A 20,530-nucleotide genomic window follows, 5' to 3' on the forward strand; every position below is an offset into this window, starting at 1 on the left:
TTTGGATAATTTTTGGATAATTTTTGGATAATTTTTCAAGTACTACCTACTTAGAAAATTTTAATTTTAATGTTTTTGCCCTTGTCATTTTAGTTTTGAGAGTATATTCCAGTAATATTAACAGAGAGAGATTTAAAGATATGTCTATGAGGACATTTTTATTATAAAACTGTGTAAGTAATAACAAATTTGGAAACCTCATAACTTTGTAAAATGCATTCTGATACAGCCATTAAACAGAATACCAGGCAGCCATCAAATGTGGAGGTCGTCTCTTGCAGAGACCATGGAAGAGACTTGAGAATCTGTTTTTTCTCCCTTTCCTAATAGGAACACCAGTGTTTTTAGCTAGACATTTGGCCACATGGAACAAAGGCTTCACTTAGCTCCTGGGCTGCCTTGAGTTACTTTGTGACTCATGATGGAAGAGAAGGCTCCCTGAAAGGGAGGGGCCTGTGTCTTGTCTCTTCCTCTTTCTTGGTGGCTGGAGGGCTGTGTTCCTGGTGCCAGTAAGAGCTGCGGCTCCCACAGCCAATCTCTAACCAAGACCTGACCTCCAGGATCTAAAGTGCTCAGTGAAGAGGACAGAAGGGACAGTCTGAGGACACCTCAGAGACTCCCCACCCCCAACTCAGCCCTAGATGGTTTACTCCACAGGCTGGCTGTTTGTGTTACTCACCATGATCCTCAGCAGTTATTTTGAAAAAAGGAAAGTGCAGGTCATAGAGTATTTTATACAGTTATGTTTCTAAATGCATCTGTGAGTTTGTATATACGGAGAGAAAGACAACAGGATGGAGGAGAGAGAACACAAATCATTTCGCTAAACAAAGGATTTTCACTTCCCTCTTTATAACTTTCAATTCTAAAGGGATATTTTTACATAATCTTTTGTTCTCAAGATTAAAACAAAGTAAAGCTTTTTTGTGTGTGCTTTACAAATTGGCCTTCATTTGCAGTTTGAATGTTAAAATAATGAACATACAGATGCAGATATATATTGGTAATTTTTTTTTAAAAATCAACATTTTGATAGTTTTTAAAAATTACTACTAAGGAATAAATTCACACTGATCTTTATATGTGTTTTTAGGTTATAAGTGAACTCGGGGATAAAAGATTTTTGACTTTCTAGGGTTCACAAAAAATACTACTTTTAGTTCATTAAAAATACCTGATGGCCAAGTTAGAAATAAATCAAAATAAATGATAACTCAATCTATAAATATAAATTGGGAGTTCTAAGTCAGATATTAGGAATATTATTTCAAATGGAGAAGAAATGAATGATCCTCTATGACAAAGATTTCATCCCAAGAATATAATCATTGCTTAATATCAGGACACCTATTAATGTAATAATATTATTTATTCATTAAGCAGTTTTTTGTTTTTCTATACTTAAACTTTGTTTTGTAGTGAAAATGATTTACTTTTAAGATAAAATGAGAAAACAAATGTAATTAAAAAATTTATTCAGCACTAACTCAGCAGCAATATGACACAGATTTTAGCTTGGTGTTGGTTGAGGGTGGGCAACTGGGAAGTTTAGTATAAAAATATTCATGACCAAACATTCACCTTTTAAAATAGTAGGTTCACAGAGAACAAAATGGCTCAATTTTCCTGGAAAAATTAGAGAGAAAAAACGAGTTAAGGTGTTATTGAAGGTAAGATACAAATAGAATTAATCTCTGCTATGAGGTGGGCCTTCACGTAAGGCCTATGGGCCTATCATCCCTAAATGGGAGGATCTGCACGGGGCCTCTTTGCCTCAGCATGGACCCAGCAGCCATCAGATGACTGTGGTCCAGGCACAAACATCACAAACAGAGAAGGAATGAAACTCAGCTAAAGTGACTTCTTGAGGAGGAAGCCACATGCAGCTGTCTATGCATGGCCAATTATTTTGTTTTGTGCATGCATCAGAACTAAATATTTTCCATCCCCTTAGGTCCTTGAGAGAAATGAAGACTGAAGGATTTTCTAGCTGGCTACCATTAGACTTATAATTCTTTACAATTTCAAATGAAACCAGGGCCGTTAAGAAAATGCAGAGGAGGCTCTGACTAGTGGACATCTGTTCTCCATCCCTGCTTTCCACCCTATGTAAGACTATGAGCCGGGAGCACCCAAGTCTGTTTCTTGGAGACATTTACCTGAGATGCTTCATACGAGTTTTAATTCCCAGGGAAGAGGTAGAAATAGCGTGTCATGGATACTCTTTCAATCGTGGGCATCTGGATCATTGTATTCGGCGTCTCAAATGAATTTTGAACCTAAGGTAGTAAAGAAAATCTTTAGAGATTTCCTAAGAGGGAAATCTGGACTTCTCCCTTAGAAGTAAGAAAATTTATGGAGTCTATTAAGGCTGTGGCCAGGTAGTAAACACAAGAAATTTTTCGTTTTTCCTTTGGCTATAGTGAATACATGAATAAAATAGCATCCTCGAAAGCATTTTCTGAATAAGCAAGGCTATCAGAATCAGAAAAACTCACACTGGTTTCTGCAGCACTTCAAAAAACCCTCCTCTTTAAGTAAACCTGCAGTGTGGGGAAGAGTGTCACCAGATTTCAGGGTTCTCAAATAAAGGTTTGAAAATGGTTGCATGGTTTTCCAGGACAGAACAGTGAAAAGACAAGAAGACCCCTACCTTTCGGAAAATCTCCTCCAAATGATGACAACAAGAAAACTCTCTGAAATAGTGGATAAGGTGGGAAATGAAGAGAGAGCCATCTGTGTTCAACCTCCAAGAAACATTATCTGCAAATAAAAGGGAGATATTAAAATATTGGGAGATGTGGCCTTTGTGTAAGTGTGGAAGACTCTTAGAGCCATATCTCTTGGACGTGGTTTGATTTTGATGCTTTGGAGGAGAGAGAAAGGCAAATTTGGATAAAGCTGGGACCTCGGGTTTCCATAGCAAGCCTGGAGAAAACTGTCCTGGGCTGTCAATCATAAGCGCCCCTGCATGTTCGTAGGCAGACCCACAGTTGTTCCCCATGGCTCTGGGGGAATTATGTTCTTTTTCCACTAACATAATTCCTTTAGCTACTTACTACATAATCCCCCCCCCCCCCAAAAAAAAAATCTAGATCTTGACAATCCTTGAGTCTGGACCTCCTCTTCATCTGTACTGTTTCCTACTGTAATATCTTACCCTTACTTTTTTATTGCAAACATCTTTTGAGCGACTGCCTCTTATTACTGTTGCAATGAGATCAGATCTGTCCCATCATCACAAAGTCAACAGTCTCCTACCTGTCCCTTTACTTGCAGCTACTTCCTCTTTCATCTTCCTTTTTGTAGTTATGTCTCTCAGGCTTGTCTTCCTCACCATGTTCCCATTCTCCTAGCTTGCCCATCTGGTGTGGTGTGTCCCTACCACACCAACTTCACCAATGGGCTCTCCCGCTGTCATCCCTGACATGAGATCTCACACTTACTTTACTGGGCCTTACCTTTACCTGATCACCCATTTATTTATTTATTTTTTATTTTTTTTTACTTTTTTTTTTTTATTTATGATAGTCACAGAGAGAGAGAGAGAGAGAGAGAGGCAGAGACACAGGCAGAGGGAGAAGCAGGCTCCATGCACCCGGAGCCCGATGTGGGATTCGATCCCGGGTCTCCAGGATCACGCCCTGGGCCAAAGGCAGGCGCCAAACCGCTGTGCCACCCAGGGATCCCCTGATCACCCATTTATTTATTTATTTATTTTTAATTTTTATTTATTTATGGTAGTCACACACAGAGAGAGCGAGAGAGGCAGAGACATAGGCAGAGGGAGAAGCAGGCTCCATACACCGGGAGCCTGACGTGGGATTCGATCCCGGGTCTCCAGGATCGCGTCCTGAGCCAAAGGCAGGCGCTAAACCGCTGCGCCACCCAGGGATCCCCTGATCACCCATTTAAATCAGACACTGGTCTGATGCTTTCCTGGTAACTCTGACAACACATACTCCTACTTGTCTTTCTTATCCTCCAACCATACTTTCTGTGTCCACTTTGCTGACTAAAGCTTCTGTCTCTACAGTTCTCCAAGCCTCCACTTTGGGATGCCTTCTCAGCCTGTTCTCTGTTCCCAGATAATTTCATCCATTTTTAGAACATTAAAGATAATTCTTAGGCAAGCATCTCCTCAAATCCTAATGCCAATCTCTTCTGAAAAATACAGCTTTGTAACTCTCTTCCTTTCCTCTTGAAATATGCTGAAGGCACCTCACGCTATCTTGCAGGATTCACATCTTAATGAAGGCATCATAATCATCCCTTGCAACGTCGAGTCACCTGTGTCATTCCTTCTTATTCACTTGCCATATCCACTAAATATCAGGTCACACAAATATTATAGGGTACTTATTTCTGGATTCAACAGCTATGTCTTCCTGAGACTGTCATTATCACCTGTAGCCTATAATACTGCAGTAACATTTCAACCTGCCTTCCTGTATGTCTTGCTGTATCATAATCCATTCCCCACAAAATCCCCAGAGCGGTTATCTAAAAAGGTCAATCTTACCATTTCATGGCTTGTGTTTCACCAAAATCTCCTATTACTATTAGTATAAAGTAATATTAGTAATAAAGTATGTTAGCATAAAAGGCCAAATCCTTCCTCAAATGAGCCCTCAAATTATACGGCCCCTACCTACCCCTCCCACTTCCCCCTTGGTACGCCAGCTCCGTCTCAGCACTGTTGCAGGTATGGAATGGGTGTTCCCTGCACAGCCTGTTCCCTGTTTCCCCACACTAGATTCAGAGTATCCTTCAGTCCCTTGCTCCTTGCATGTGGCCACGAGCCAGCAGAATCTCAGGCCCACCCCCCAGACCTAGGAATCAGAACTCTACATGGTGACATTCTGTGCACATCAATGTTTGTAATCACTACACCAGAGCACTTAGAACAGTGATTTGTGTCAACTAGATTCTGGAAATTGCCCTAGTTCTGTAAATTACTAATAAAACAACATCATGGACGACTGCTAAATAGATTTCCTGTGGGTTTGACTGTGAGTGACTCAGCATATCTTCTCTTTCTATTTTCTGCTATGTCTTTCCTGCCAAAGAAGGATAATCAGTCGTTGGCTACATTATACTGAAGTCAGGCATTTTAATGTTAACTAATTTTTTAAAGACTAAATTCAAATAACCAACCAAGAGGTTCTAAAATGTGTGACACAAGTGTTATAGTGTTACTGATTGTCTAGTTCAATTGCTAGTAGATCATTGGATGGACCAAACCATAAGACTAAAATACACTTCTATGCCATTGCTACATTAAACAAATTTAACTAACAAAAACAATTCTTCACTTATTTATATTGGGATCTTCATGAAAATCTGCTTTATTTTGAGGGTTTCCTCCAAAATCAAGAATTATATATTTCTAGATATAAAAAACTCAATATTTTAAACCTCTTCTCTACATAAAATATATCAGTAGAGAAGAAATGTTTTTATATTAGTGATGATGTAGACTCATAGCCAAGCCTGTAATCTGGAAACTGATAGGAGATTGAGAGAATTCTCTCTGAAGTCACTTACGTGGAGTCGAAGATTTGAAAGCAATGAAATCTTTCTCCACATGGGTCTTTTCTATAGCATCGTTGAAGATGTAGCACTGCAAGGGCTGGTCACATGTCCATGCAGACGCTTCTCCCACATCAGTCACCCAGACGGCCCCGTCACCTCCTTGGAGAGACACCCTTGTCTTATGAAAGATGTTTCACACACAGACACACATACAAAATCTCTTTACCATTATACCCTTACTTCAGTACATTTCAATATGGAATTTATTAAAAATGCAAGTACCTTACAACTAGAGAAACTACCTCCCTACTAGAGCAACTGCCTCACTGACTAGGAATCATACAAAGCCCACTTATATTTAGAATGACCTAGTCTCAAAGGATTGGGACATTTGTGATTATCCTAGTTCTTCACACTTCTTAAAAGATGATACAGACTTAATTTCTTTCTGGATTGGACCTGAATGCAGTTCTAAAATGTCTCTCTTACTCATCCCCGGAAAAATGAAGGGTAGATGCCAGAAGAATAGAAAAAGGTGTATGGCCCCTCCCTGGGTCCCCCAACCCTGACTCACTGCCTCTGCAGGCCTGCATGATGATGACCTTGGGTTTGTCTTTAAGACTCCGGCAGTTACGGTTGTTGAAAATCTGGAAGATGGTGTCATCATGAAGAATATCTGGCTCTTCATTTCTGTGCTTTGTGCCACAGATTCCATCCAGGGTGCCATGTGACATGAACACCAGAAACGTGCTGTCTGAGAATTTATGCTCTTGGCGGGCTGCAAAGTTCTTCAACTCTGTTTTCATTTCCTGAAAGAGTCTCCAGAGTTACTACCTACGATCTCTTCATATATAGTTTGTACTCAAGTAATAGATGGGGTAGGCATTAAGAAATCAGATGATTTGGACAGAAGAGAATTGTAAGAGAAATTTCATTTTGACATAAAACCAGAAAATTAGACATATAAAATGTAAAGGTTAGCAGAGGTTTTTTTTTTAAAGATATATTTCTTTATTTGAGAGACAGAGAGAAAGAGAGAGAGTGTGTGTGTGAGGGGGAGGGACAGAAGGGGAGGAAGAGGGAATCTCAAGCAGATTCCCCACTTAGCACAGAGCCCAACACTGGGCTCGTTTTCAGGATGCTAAGATCATGACCTGAACTGAAAGCAAGAGTTGTATGGTCAACTCACTGCACCTAGTGGATTTTTCATATACTGTGTAGCCAGGTGGTTTTCAGTAGAACCTTAGGTTGCAGGAGGTGTTGGGAGGTGGAGGATAAGGAGGGACATGTGAGGTGACAGGTCTCCCACCTGAAGGCTCTGCTTTCATATGTGCTACATGTTGAAGTTCCCCTAAGTTTTCATTAAAAAACAGTGAGACATTGAGGGCAGCCCAGGTGGCTCAGCGGTTTAGTGCCACCTTCAGCCCAGGGCGTGATCCTGGGGACCCAGGATCAAGTCCCACATGGAGCTCCCTGTGAAGATCCTGCTTCTCCCTTTGCCTGTGTCTGTCTGTCTGTCTCTCTCTCTGAGTCTCTCATGAATAATAAATAAAATCTTAAAAAAAAAGTGAGACAGAGACTGACGGACTGTTTTCTAGTGACATGAAGTAAGACATTTAAGAAATTCCTTTATAAGTTTAAGATGGCTTATCCAAAGTCATCTGCAGTATTTTTTGGCAGAGCCAGGATCACAACATTTTCTATGTGTGTGTGTGCACAACTTTTTTTTTTAAGTACATTCTTGGCTTTACATTTAGACACATAATATTGAAATTATAAAGTCCTTGCAGTTGTGTCACGCTTAGACATTCAAATCATTAGTGCCTCCCAACTTGAAAGCAGTAGAAATATCCAACATTTTTAGTGAAACACTAATCTATAAATCTTTGCTATAAAAATGTGCATTGTTGGAAGAGGCTGAAATCCAGGAATGCGTATTCTGGAGAAACCTACATTATGTTCTTCCCACTGTGAAAGAAGAAATCCAGGAAGGAAAGAGAAGAAAAGAAGCTTGTCTCACTATCCTGGGCTATTACCAGAGCTGAGAGATTTTCCTTTACAACCACTGAATATCCCAGGTTTTCCAGCAGGTCTTGCATCCCCAAAATGTCAATTTCAGAGCCTTGTCGCTTAGAAAGATAATCAAATTCACTGTTGCAAATTATGAGGGCCAGGCGTGTTCGGCCCTCCTTCTCCATCACTGGATATATCTGCAAATAACAGACACAGAGCGAGTTGCACCCGGTTCCCCATGTTTGCCTGGCAGGGGTGGGGAGGAGTTGCATGTGTGTGGGAGGGATGGGCTGAAACAGATAGAAAACCTGATGTGGGGGCCACTTAATTAGATGACATGGCTAAATATCATCCCACATCTTTCGAGCTGATCCAAGGCTTCCCCAACAAGAACAAAAGTTCCCAGTGAGCTCCCAGTGTGTCATCAGAGTGGCCAGTCTCCTGTGCTCCTATTCCAAGGCATGTTAGTTACCTCGTGCACGTTTGTTATCTTTGGTTCATGAGAATGGTCACAGGGACAAAGCTTCCGCACTTTGACTTGGGAGGCCTGGATTTCCTGAAGAACTATGAGAGAAAAAATAACCCTTAGGGAGTAGCACCCCCTGCCTTGTGGCCATGGAGATCTTTTCAGTGGAATCTCACTTTTCGGGGACACTTACTGCCATTCCTTCAAAAAGCTTACTGTAATAAGAAAACCATTTTATATAAAAAAATGACAAAAACTAAAATCTTGGGTACCTCCTCTTTCTTTCTGCTTCTTGCTGACCTCACTGTCTTTCTGTTTTTATCAGTGGTCAAGACACTGACTAATCTTTCAGACCCAACCAGTTAGACTCACATAAACACAGTACCTAAGATTTGGAAGGAGGCCTCATGCTCCTCTGGCTGGGGCAAATCATTATTCCGATACCTGAACTCCACTCCCAACATCCCTACTGTGTTATTATCACTAGTGAAACGTCTCCACTAACGGAGAACTTTCAGCGTTCTACAGTGTTCTGAACAGTTCTGAGGATCACAAAGTCCAAACCTCGTAAGCATTGGTATGTATTTCCTCTATTGGGACCATCCAGAAAAATATCTAATTCCTTTCCTGTGAAAGTTCATGAATACTTCTATGGCTTCAATATGTAATTACCTGGTGTTTCAATTATTTTATGTAAATGCCTTATAAAAACAATGATTATATTTTATCCTAATTGTATTTACTGTATGGTAAACTTAATTGGGACAGGGAAGGTATGTTTAATTTTTGTATTTCCAGCATCTGGAATGATCATCTGGCACAGATGAAAAGTCTATCACTGCTTGTTGGTGAATCATTACCTCAAATACTTGAAAACAGCTATCAAGTATCCTCCCTCCGCCACCTTTTGTATTCCCATAGGGAATCATGCCTTCTGCTCCATCCAAAACTTTTGCGTAAGAATGATTACATCTTTTTAACCCACCAATCTGTTAATTTGCATGTCTCTTTCCCCATCTTACTGTCCTTCCTCTCCTAATCAAAAGAAGAAATACTCTTCCTCCTGTCGAAGGGCACTGACTGTCCCTGTGCCCTGAGCTCCACTTCCTCTGGCCAAAAAGAACCTGGCTCAGACCTTGATTTGGCCCTGTCTCATATGTGTCTCCCTCTTCCTTGAACAGTGTTCTCTATGCTTCTTCCCCAGGCTGGTTGCCCTTTGCTGGATCTTGCTTTCCTGCCACACCTGTAAAAGTTTCATCTTTCTATATCAGACCCTCTGCTATCCTCTGTGAGCCTCTCTCCCCAGGCTGCCTCTCTAAGCACATCATCTTACACACCATCGATGTGTTCCTGCATCCTGAGACTGCTTCCTCATGCCTAGTTCTTCCAAAAACAACTCAGATCCACCTGTGTATTCAACATTCTTAGGATACGATACATATACCAAAGTAAACAGGCACAGAGAAGGACTTAATATTTGTCCACTCCCATACATCTGTTTCTTCTAAGTTTTCCCTCAACTAGAAGTTTTCTTCTACCTTAGTTAGTGGAATCTTACCTAGTTGCCAACGAAAACCTAGATTAAACCTGATTCCTCTTCCTCCTACATTAACCCACAGCCATCTATCCATTCATAGGTTTGTTGACTCTACCTCCAAAAGAGGTCCAGATATAATCACTTATCACCCTCTCCATTACTACACCTCAAACTCATGAGTTGTACTGGTTATTTCCTTCATGTTGATCATATACGTATCTTCACTACTCTATTAACTCTATGAAAGCAGGATCTTTATAATAGGTTTTCTATATATACATATATATATATATAAAACTTCATGTATATTCATAAATATATATGAATGGATGTAACAGTGAGTAAAGATTACAAAGTGTTTATGCCTTTGTAAGCTTGTCCAGAACTTTTGAAAATATGGCATTCAGAACACAGCACTACCACTAATCCTTTCTAGACACTGTGATTCTTTAATGTGGTTCAATAAGTCATCCGTTTCTTTAGTGATCAACAGTATGTGTGACTCATCCTGTTGTGTTTTATTTTTTGAGGTACTCTCCTTAACCACATCCTTGTTCTGTTTCTACAGTTGCTTAACTCTGATGTTTTATGAATCTTTTAAAGATGTTGTTAATCTCATTGAGAGCTATGAGTCTCAGAAAGGTTGGGTTATTTATACCAGAGAGCATGATCACACAGTGGCAGTGATGAGCTCAGTATAGAGATTGCTTGGGTTTTATGCCAGTTTTCTTTCCACTATACCATAAGCCTCTGTCTACCTTAGCTCACAGAATGTCACCAGGGGTCCATGACACTGCCTCTCATAGAGAGAAGCCATGCCTGTGGCCTCCAGCCTTCTCCCCAATTTAGTGATCTTCACTTTCACTTCCAGATTCTTAGAAGATGGGAAAGTAGGAGCATAAATATTGACCTTACTTTGACTTGGTTAGGTGTAGAAAGGAAGAAATAACCCAGGGTTTCTGAACCCATGTCAGTGGTCTTTCTACTGTAACTTAGGGCCCCTGCTATTAGGGCCTTACCCTGAGTGAGGTACGAGGGTCTACATGAGCCACTGGGTTTGGTGGCACTTGCTAGAGGAAGAGCCAGTGCCTGGGATGACTCAACATTTTTCATCTTCTTCAATTTCTTCACTTTCATCTTCAGATTCTGAGGTGGAATGAACAAAGGTTTAGGATCAATATTCTACTCTGAAGATTATTTCCAGAGATGGGAAATGGACTAAAAACACACTTTTAGTCTTTACTAGGTCTTTACTACAGTGCATTCTGACAACACTAGAAGTCTGAGAGTTTTCATTTGTGATGTGGGATTTGAAGGCACTCACCTGCAGAAGATGACTCACTACACTCATCCTCATTTTCAGCATGGGATTCTGAAAGAATAGGAAAAGGAGATTTGCTGTTAAGTTTCCAGAACCTCCACATCTAAAACTCCCTTACACTCACAAGGAAGTGACTATGTTTGGCATGGGGTTACCCTATAAAGGCTGGAAGTTTGGCCCATTTTCTAAGCTCCAGGTTTGTCTTAAAGGACAATGACTTTCTGCCAAGTGAAGGAGGAGGCAGAGTTTCCATGGAACAAAGAACTTGTTATGTTCTTGTTTATATGATTCAAGGAGTAATCAAAATATTTAATCAAGGCTTCTCTGCGATAGCATTTTTCATTCTGAGGAAAGAAAGTACACATCTCTATAAGGTTAGGTAGTCTTTCAGCAACAACAAAATAATCCCAGAAGGATGTTCCAGGAAGTGGTATTATACTCATGTATATATGGTACTTGACAGTAGGAGTCAGCAAATTTGGCCTACAGGTCAAGGTCAGTTCAATACCACTATTTGTCAGTAAAGTTTTATTGGGAACACATCCACAATCATTTTGTACTTATTACTAATTTTATGCCACAACATCAGATTTGAGTCACTGGGACAGAGAACGTTTAGTCAAAAAAAAACTTAAAAAATTTTAAGAAATTAAAAATTAAAAAAAAAAAAAAACAACTTAAACCATTGACTATCTTGACCCTTCAAAGAGAGTGTGCCAGCCCATGCTTCAGAGAGAAAGGCATACTTAGTTCCGGTAACCCTCAAACTCCCTAGGTACTCCCTTAACAAAGACAATCAGGTTCTCAGGGATTTATCTCTTGGGCCAAGCCACAGCAAAGCAGAAGATAGTGGATTTTTTTTTCTATAGTGCTTTGTACACGTGGGAATGACTCTTTTGTCTGTAGCATGTGGCCAGAATAGCACGGATTAGCTAAGACTGTCCCTGAGTTTACTAGAGCTCCAGCACCATTTATGCATTTCACAAGTATTTACTCAGCACCTATTATATATCAGGTGTTATTTCCATGATTTGGGGCTATATTAATGAACACAGTAGACACAGCTCCGTGCCTCATGGAATTTCCATTTTAGCAAGGGGGAGATATAACACAGTGAATAAAGAGTGTTATGGGATGATGGAAGATGACAGTTGCTGATGAATAAAGAAGATGTGCAGTAGTATAAAGTGATTACAGATGCTAACCCAGGGCCTTGGAGGTCCGGAGCCTTCAGGCAAGGAGGTACTGGAGATGTGGATGGTTTATTCTCCACTTGCAAATAGAAATAAGAAGACAGAGATTGCATAAGCAGAACAGATAAAGAATAAATCACTAGTCCTTTGGCCAGAGATACTCACTTAAACTCAGCAGGCTCCCGGAATTGAGGAAATGGTCCTTAAATATTTTGCCTACTACCTGAGTTTTCTCAGTGAGATCACCAACCAGGTTTTCAGTCTTCTTTGTGATGACATTCACTGTTTGCCCCATTGTTTGTAACTCTTGCTTATTTAACACATTCTTTTCCTTCAAGTCTTCCAAAAAGCTATTAAGCATGGTGCTGGCAACCACCTTTATTGCGTTGACAGGATCTTGTGATTGTCTCTTGCCTGTGAGAACGATAGGATTTGAGGGATGGACAGGACTTGAGATCTCTGATTCTAGGCCCATGGTTCTCATATTTAACATAGAAAAGTATCAGAGAATTTGGCAAGCAGAACTTCCCGCACCCATTCGAGAAATCTGATTTGATAGGTTTGGATGTAGTGTATTATTTTTATTTTTAATAACTTTTGTTGACTCTACCTCCAAAAGAGGTCCAGATATAATCAATTGTCTCCATTACTACACCTCAAACCTAAAAGCAATAATCTCTTAAATGAAATATTTGAACACCCTTGGACTTTCTGGTGCCATGCACTTTTATCATTGTTCCACTTAAAACTTCCAGGCTTTTTTTTTTTTTTTTAATTTAAAGATTTTTTATCTTGATGAAGTCCCAATAGTTCATTTTTGCTTTTGTTTCTCTTGCCTTCATGGATGTATCTTGCGAGAAGGACAAACATTATATGGCCTCATTCATTTGGGAAATATAAAAAATAGTGAAAGGGAATAAATATGAAAGGAGAAAAAATGAGTGGGAATTATCAGAAAGGGAGACAGAACATGAGAGACTCCTAACTCCAGGAAACGAACTAGGGGTGGTAGAAAGGGAGGTGGGTGCGGGGTGGGGGTGACTGGGTGACGAGCACTGAGGGGGGCACTTGATGGGATGAGCACTGGGTGTTATTCCATATGTTGGCTAATTGAACACCAATAAAAAATAAATTTATAAAAAAAGACTTTTTAAATTTATTCATGAGAGAGAGAAGGGGGGAGAGAGAGAGAGAGAGAGAGAGAGAGAGAGAGAACAGGCATAGGGAGAAGCAGGCTCCATGCAGGGAGTCCGATGTGGGACTTGAACCGGGGCCTCCAGGATCACACCCTGGGCTGAAGGCGGCGCTAAACCTCTGGGCCACCAGGGCTGCACAAAATCCCAGACTTTAGATTGCAAATAAAATTCAAAGTCTTTCTCAATTTCTAAAAGGCTGCAAACAGTATGGTAGCTCCAGCCTGAGTCCATAACATCTCGTCTCACTATGTCCCTCCTAATTTCCTAGTTTCCCATCAGATTGGCCTTGTGTTGTGGCAAGTCCATTTCTTACTCAGTGCCCTTGGGCTTGGTTCTCCTCCATGGGTTGCTTTCACTTCAGAGTGTGGCACAACCCCCTCTCTGTTGGTCAGATATGTACTGAAATATGACCCCAACTCACTTCTCATAATTGTTCACCCTGGCCCATGTGACTCACCTCTTTCCTTTTATCTGTTGCCTGAGTTGTACTGGTTATTTCCTTCATGTTTATCATATATGTATCTTCACTACTCTGTTAACTCTATGAAAGCAGGATCTTTATAATAGGTTTTCAATTTATATATATATGTATATATATATACATATATATATCACTTCATGTATATTCATAAATATATATGAATGGATGTAACAGTGAGTAAAGATTACAAAGTGTTTATGCCTTTGTAAGCTTGTCCAGAACTTTTGAAAATATGGTATTCAGAACACAGCACTACCACTAATCCTTTCTAGACACTGTGATTCTTTAATGTGGTTCAATAAGTCATCCGTTTCTTTAGTGATCAACAGTATGTGTGACTCATCCTGTTGTGTTTTATTTTTTGAGGTACTCTCCTTAACCACATCCTTGTTCTGTTTCTACAGTTGCTTAACTCTGATGTTTTATGAATCTTTTAAAGATGTTGTTAATCTCATTGAGAGCTATGAGTCTCAGAAAGGTTGGGTTATTTATACCAGAGAGCATGATCACACAGTGGCAGTGATGAGCTCAGTATAGAGATTGCTTGGGTTTTATGCCAGTTTTCTTTCCACTATACCATAAGCCTCTGTCTACCTTAGCTCACAGAATGTCACCAGGGGTCCATGACACTGCCTCTCATAGAGAGAAGCCATGCCTGTGGCCTCCAGCCTTCTCCCCAATTTAGTGATCTTCACTTTCACTTCCAGATTCTTAGAAGATGGGAAAGTAGGAGCATAAATATTGACCTTACTTTGACTTGGTTAGGTGTAGAAAGGAAGAAATAACCCAGGGTTTCTGAACCCATGTCAGTGGTCTTTCTACTGTAACTTAGGGCCCCTGCTATTAGGGCCTTACCCTGAGTGAGGTACGAGGGCCTACATGAGCCACTGGGTTTGGTGGCACTTGCTAGAGGAAGAGCCAGTGCCTGGGATGACTCAACATTTTTCATCTTCTTCAATTTCTTCACTTTCATCTTCAGATTCTGAGGTGGAATGAACAAAGGTTTAGGATCAATATTCTACTCTGAAGATTATTTCCAGAGATGGGAAATGGACTAAAAACACACTTTTAGTCTTTACTAGGTCTTTACTACAGTGCATTCTGACAACACTAGAAGTCTGAGAGTTTTCATTTGTGATGTGGGATTTGAAGGCACTCACCTGCAGAAGATGACTCACTACACTCATCCTCATTTTCAGCATGGGATTCTGAAAGAATAGGAAAAGGAGATTTGCTGTTAAGTTTCCAGAACCTCCACATCTAAAACTCCCTTACACTCACAAGGAAGTGACTATGTTTGGCATGGGGTTACCCTATAAAGGCTGGAAGTTTGGCCCATTTTCTAAGCTCCAGGTTTGTCTTAAAGGACAATGACTTTCTGCCAAGTGAAGGAGGAGGCAGAGTTTCCATGGAACAAAGAACTTGTTATGTTCTTGTTTATATGATTCAAGGAGTAATCAAAATATTTAATCAAGGCTTCTCTGCGATAGCATTTTTCATTCTGAGGAAAGAAAGTACACATCTCTATAAGGTTAGGTAGTCTTTCAGCAACAACAAAATAATCCCAGAAGGATGTTCCAGGAAGTGGTATTATACTCATGTATATATGGTACTTGACAGTAGGAGTCAGCAAATTTGGCCTACAGGTCAAGGTCAGTTCAATACCACTATTTGTCAGTAAAGTTTTATTGGGAACACATCCACAATCATTTTGTACTTATTACTAATTTTATGCCACAACATCAGATTTGAGTCACTGGGACAGAGAACGTTTAGTCAAAAAAAAACTTAAAAAATTTTAAGAAATTAAAAATTAAAAAAAAAAAAAAACAACTTAAACCATTGACTATCTTGACCCTTCAAAGAGAGTGTGCCAGCCCATGCTTCAGAGAGAAAGGCATACTTAGTTCCGGTAACCCTCAAATTCCCTAGGTACTCCCTTAACAAAGACAATCAGGTTCTCAGGGATTTATCTCTTGGGCCAAGCCACAGCAAAGCAGAAGATAGTGGATTTTTTTTCCATAGTGCTTTGTACACGTGGGAATGACTCTTTTGTCTATAGCATGTGGCCAGAATAGCACAGATTAGCTAAGACTGTCCCTGAGTTTAGTAGAGCTCCAGCACCATTTATGCATTTCACAAGTATTTACTCAGCACCTATTATATATCAGGTGTTATTTCCATGATTTGGGGCTATATTAATGAACACAGTAGACACAGCTCCATACCTCATGGAATTTCCATTTTAGCAAGGGGGAGATATAACACAGTGAATAAAGAGTGTTATGGGATGATGGAAGATGACAGTTGCTGATGAATAAAGAAGATGTGCAGTAGTATAAAGTGATTACAGATGCTGACCCAGGGCCTTGGAGGTCCGGGGCCTTCAGGCAAGGAGGTACTGGAGATGTGGATGGTTTATTCTCCACTTGCAAATAGAAATAAGAAGACAGAGATTGCATAAGCAGAACAGATAAAGAATAAATCACTAGTCCTTTGGCCAGAGATACTCACTTAAACTCAGCAGGCTCCCGGAATTGAGGAAATGGTCCTTAAATATTTTGCCTACTACCTGAGTTTTCTCAGTGAGATCACCAACCAGGTTTTCAGTCTTCTTTGTGATGACATTCACTGTTTGCCCCATTGTTTGTAACTCTTGCTTATTTAACACATTCTTTTCCTTCAAGTCTTCCAAAAAGCTATTAAGCATGGTGCTGGCAACCACCTTTATTGCGTTGACAGGATCTTGTGATTGTCTCTTGCCTGTGAGAACGATAGGATTTGAGGGATGGACAGGACTTGAGATCTCTGATTCTAGGCCCATGGTTCTCATATTTAACATAGAAAAGTATCAGAGAATTTGGCAAGCAGAACTTCCTGTACCCATTCCCCAAAAATTTTTTTTAAGATTTTATTTATTTATTCATGACGGACAGAAAGAGGCAGAGATAAAGGTGGAAGGGCAAGCAGGCTCCATGTGGGGAGCTTCATGCGGGATTTGTTCCCGGGACCTCAGGATCCCAGGATCATGACCTAAACCAAAGGCAAACGCTCAATCCCTGAAGCACCCAGGTATAACCCATTCCCAGAAATCTGAGAAGTAGGTTAGGGTGGAGTGAATGAATCTTTAGTTCTACCAATATCTCACGTTATGTCAAAGCTAGTATTCTGAGGACCACACTAGAGTAGCACCAGTCTTCCCCAATCCTATGCTATTTTTACAGGTAGAGAAATTGACACTCAGGGAAGGATAGCAGCTTCTTAAGTACCTTAGTGATGACCACATTCAGCTTGGTATCACCTGTTATCTCTTCACTTCCTGTCATTTTCATCATACCTTATTTAAAAATATACTATAGTTAAGATGTGTAGCAGTAAAGCATAAGTAAGTATTGCCACTTAGGAAAGAATGCATGTTTGTTCCCTGGGCAGAGGTGCCATGGTGGCTCTGTATTCAGAGATTGAGAGCACACATTGTAGCTGGCTTGCTCACTGCTGTAAACGAAGGTCATATAGAGAGCTGAAATATGGAGGAAATGAAATATACTCAACTGATGGCCCCTCACCCTGATAAGAATGCTTAAAAATGGTTAGAATTCTCAGTCAGTATGAATTCAAAGAAAAGATCAAAATCACCAGAAGGTTCTAAGAATGTAGGTCCAGATTTTTACATTTCCCTTTTTCCCCCCAAGAAGCTGTAACTTCTCAACTGAAATACTTTGTCTGTTAGCACACTTGCTACTTGCCCTGAGCTCCCAGCCCTCCCATTCTCACAGTAAAACAGTTCTGTCTTGTTAGAGCCCCCTTTGTGGCTCCTCAAGTCCCCGACTCCTTCCTCCTGAGCTGTAACTCCCTCAAAACACAGGCATGAAGGACAGAAAACCGGAGGCACTCACCAGCCATCACTGCTTGGGCTCTCTGGGCAGGAATAGTAGTGAAAATGAAAGCAACCTTCTTCCTTTGCTCTCAGAGGATTGGCATGCTAGTATTGCCTAAATGGGAAACCATAGCCTTTCAAATTCTCTTGTCTTTGCAGAGACAGAATTTGACTCTTCTTCTGATATGTACCTTAGTTCCTTTGGTAACAAGAAGTAAAATCTGTCTTTTCTCTTTACTGCCACACAGTTTCTGTGTTCTGTTTTGCAGTCTATTTTGACACCGTTAATAAGTCAAATTGACCCTCATTTGTTTCTGTGCCACCCCTAAGCCGCAAAATAGAAGGGACACCTCACTACAGGGATGCCTACTCCACCCATGAAGCGAGGCATGATCTTGCAAGGCTTAAGGGGAGCAGGAAGTCAACTGGAACCAGACAAACTGATACTTCTGTCACTGTTTTTAAAAACCCAAATACGTGATCTCTTTTCTTCTCTCTTTCCTCATCTGTGTACTTGTCAGTTCTGGGAAAATGTATATATTTCTGTTTGTTGACTCTCTTACTTAAAATTATTTTTTTTAAACAACAGATGTTTTCTATCAAATTAAATAATCAATACATAATAAAATGTTATGAGATGAAGTAAGATCATTTACTTCTTTAATCTCATATTACAAACTAACCAGAGTTATATGCTCACCATTGAGAATTTCTGTCTTATGTTTTTAAAAAGAACTGAGAACAATACTGTTACTGCTGGCCACCATCAAGAGTCTCTTTGTATCCTTTGCTCTGACTATAAACTCACTTCACTTCTGACTTGGTTTTGCCATCATGATGCAGGAAATGGATCCTATGCAGTACTGTGCCAGCTATGCAGATGCATGGTCTACTTCTCCCTCTTGGACCCCTGACCTTCCATGTGAACAAGCCTGAGCTAGATTGCTGGAGGATAAGAGATATGTGGAGATGGCTACCCTGTGTGCAGGTGAACTCAGACACATGGAGATAAGAAGAACCACACAGTTGACTGATCAATTTGTGATCATTAGTGAAGGCTTATTGTTTTAAACCATTGTGTTTTGGGGATAGTTTGTTACTCACCAAGAAACACCTACAATTTGCTTTGCATAACTTTGCAATGTATGGCAGACATTTATAAGAGTAAAAACATTAGGAACTATCTCATTTTTTGATGACCATTTAGTATTAGCAATGTTGATAAATTATAATTTTTAAATGTTGTACCAATTAATGCAGAAGGTATCTGATCCAGTTGTACAGAAAAGAGGTTAATAAAAACCATATTCTCCAATACAGCTCTCCTATATTCAGTCCAACATTCTACATACAATTTCCCTAAATTATTATTTTTTTATTTTCTTGTGCTAATTTTCAGAACTCTCAATAATATCCCTATTTTATCCTTTGATTTTTTGATAAACCAAATACAAACAATACTATTGGCTACTTCATATGAAAAATAAGATCTAGTTCACTAACACTGCTCTGCTCCCTGTGCTACCTAATATTTAAAGACATCATGATTTTCAATTCTTTTCTTGATTAATTTTAAAGTATTAAGTAATATATTTAAAAATTTGCAAAATGCACAAATAAAGAAATAATCCTGAAAGCAGCAAAGGGGGAAAAAAAATCCTTACCTACAAAGGAAGACAAATAAGGCTGACAGTAGATCTCTCTGCAGAAATTTGGCAGGGCAGAAGAAAGTGCCATGATATATTCAATGTGCTGAATGGGAAAATCTGCAGCCAAGAATACTTTATTCTTCAAGGATGTCATTCAGAATAGGAGATATAGAGTTTCCTAGACAAACAAAAACTAAAGGCAACTTAAATAGCCCTGAGAGAAATATTACAGGCATTTCTTTGAGTGGGAAAGAAAACCAAAAGCAGTGAAGACTAGAAGGGATCAGAGAAATTCTCCAGAAACACCAACTTTACAAGTAATACAATGATATTGAAATCATATCTCTCAGTAATCACTCTGAATGGGGGTACCTGGGTAGTTCAGTACTTAAGCATCTGACTCTTGGTTTTGGCTCAGGTCATGATCTTGAGGTCGTGAGATTGAGCCCTGTGTGGGACTCCATGCTTAGCATGGGGTCTACTTGAGGCTCTCCCTCTCTCTCTGTTTCTCCTCTCTCTCTCTCTCTCTCTCAAATATATATTTTTTTTAAAAAAGCACTCTGAATGTAAATGGACTAAATACTCCAATTAAAAGCCATGGGGTATCAGAATGGATAAAAAAGACAAGACCCATCTATATGCTGCCTATAAGAGACTCATTTTAGATCTAAAGACCTGCAGATTGAAAGTGAGAGAATGGAGAACCATCTATCATGCTAATGGATGTCAAAAGAAAGCTGGAGTACCCATACTTTTATCAGACAAACTAGATTTTAAATGAAAAACTGTAATAAGAGATGAAGAAGGGCACTATATAATCAATAAGGGGTCTATCTAACAAGGAAATCTAACAATTGTAAATATTTATGCTACTGTTTGGGAGGAGCCAAATATTGAAGTCAATTAATAGCAAACATAAAGTAACTCATTGATAATAATACAATAGTAGTAGGGGACTTCAACACTACACTTACAGCAATAGACAGAACAACTAAGCAGAAAAGCCACAAAGAAACAATGACTTTGAATGACACACTGGACCATGTGGACCTAACTGACATATACAGAACATCTCATCCTAAAGCAGCAGAATGTATATTCTTTTCAAGTACACATGGAACATTGTCCAGAAAAGATTCAATACTCTCACAAATCAGGTTTCAACAAGTACAAAAAGAGAGATCGTACCATGCATACTTTCAAAGAACAATGCTATGAAACTTATTATCAAGCACAAGAAAAAAAATAAAGGAAAGGACACA

At 39.7% G+C, this 20,530-nt stretch overlaps 1 protein-coding gene and 1 long non-coding RNA gene across 3 annotated transcripts in view; one reads left to right on the forward strand and one right to left on the reverse strand.

Moving 5' to 3' along the window:
- Positions 1 to 18,814, forward strand: part of LOC140630871 (uncharacterized) — a 56,270-nt gene extending 37,456 nt beyond the window's left edge. Inside the window, exon 4 of one of the 2 annotated variants that reach the window (XR_012028560.1) lies at positions 18,463 to 18,814. This is a non-coding gene — a long non-coding RNA (uncharacterized lncRNA). Of the gene's footprint in view, positions 1 to 2,620; positions 2,792 to 18,462 lie in introns of those variants that run through there. The other variant, XR_012028558.1, reaches the window with a different exon arrangement.
- LOC140630870 (caspase-12) lies at positions 1,459 to 17,945 on the reverse strand. The gene is made up of 12 exons (XM_072821779.1): positions 17,639 to 17,945; positions 16,257 to 16,505; positions 14,903 to 14,950; positions 12,231 to 12,479; positions 10,876 to 10,923; positions 8,021 to 8,112; positions 7,572 to 7,745; positions 6,110 to 6,344; positions 5,548 to 5,694; positions 2,654 to 2,763; positions 2,160 to 2,279; positions 1,459 to 1,626 (listed from the first exon to the last, which is right to left on the reverse strand). The coding sequence occupies exons 1-11, from the start codon at positions 17,643 to 17,645 to the stop codon at positions 2,181 to 2,183; spliced, it is 1,458 nt and encodes a 485-aa protein (XP_072677880.1). The 5' UTR covers positions 17,646 to 17,945; the 3' UTR covers positions 1,459 to 1,626; positions 2,160 to 2,180.
- Positions 18,815 to 20,530: the final 1,716 nt, after the last annotated feature.

Source organism: Canis lupus, chromosome 3 (genome assembly GCF_048164855.1).
Source record: "Canis lupus baileyi chromosome 3, mCanLup2.hap1, whole genome shotgun sequence".
In the NCBI taxonomy this organism is placed as follows: Eukaryota; Metazoa; Chordata; class Mammalia; order Carnivora; family Canidae; genus Canis; species Canis lupus.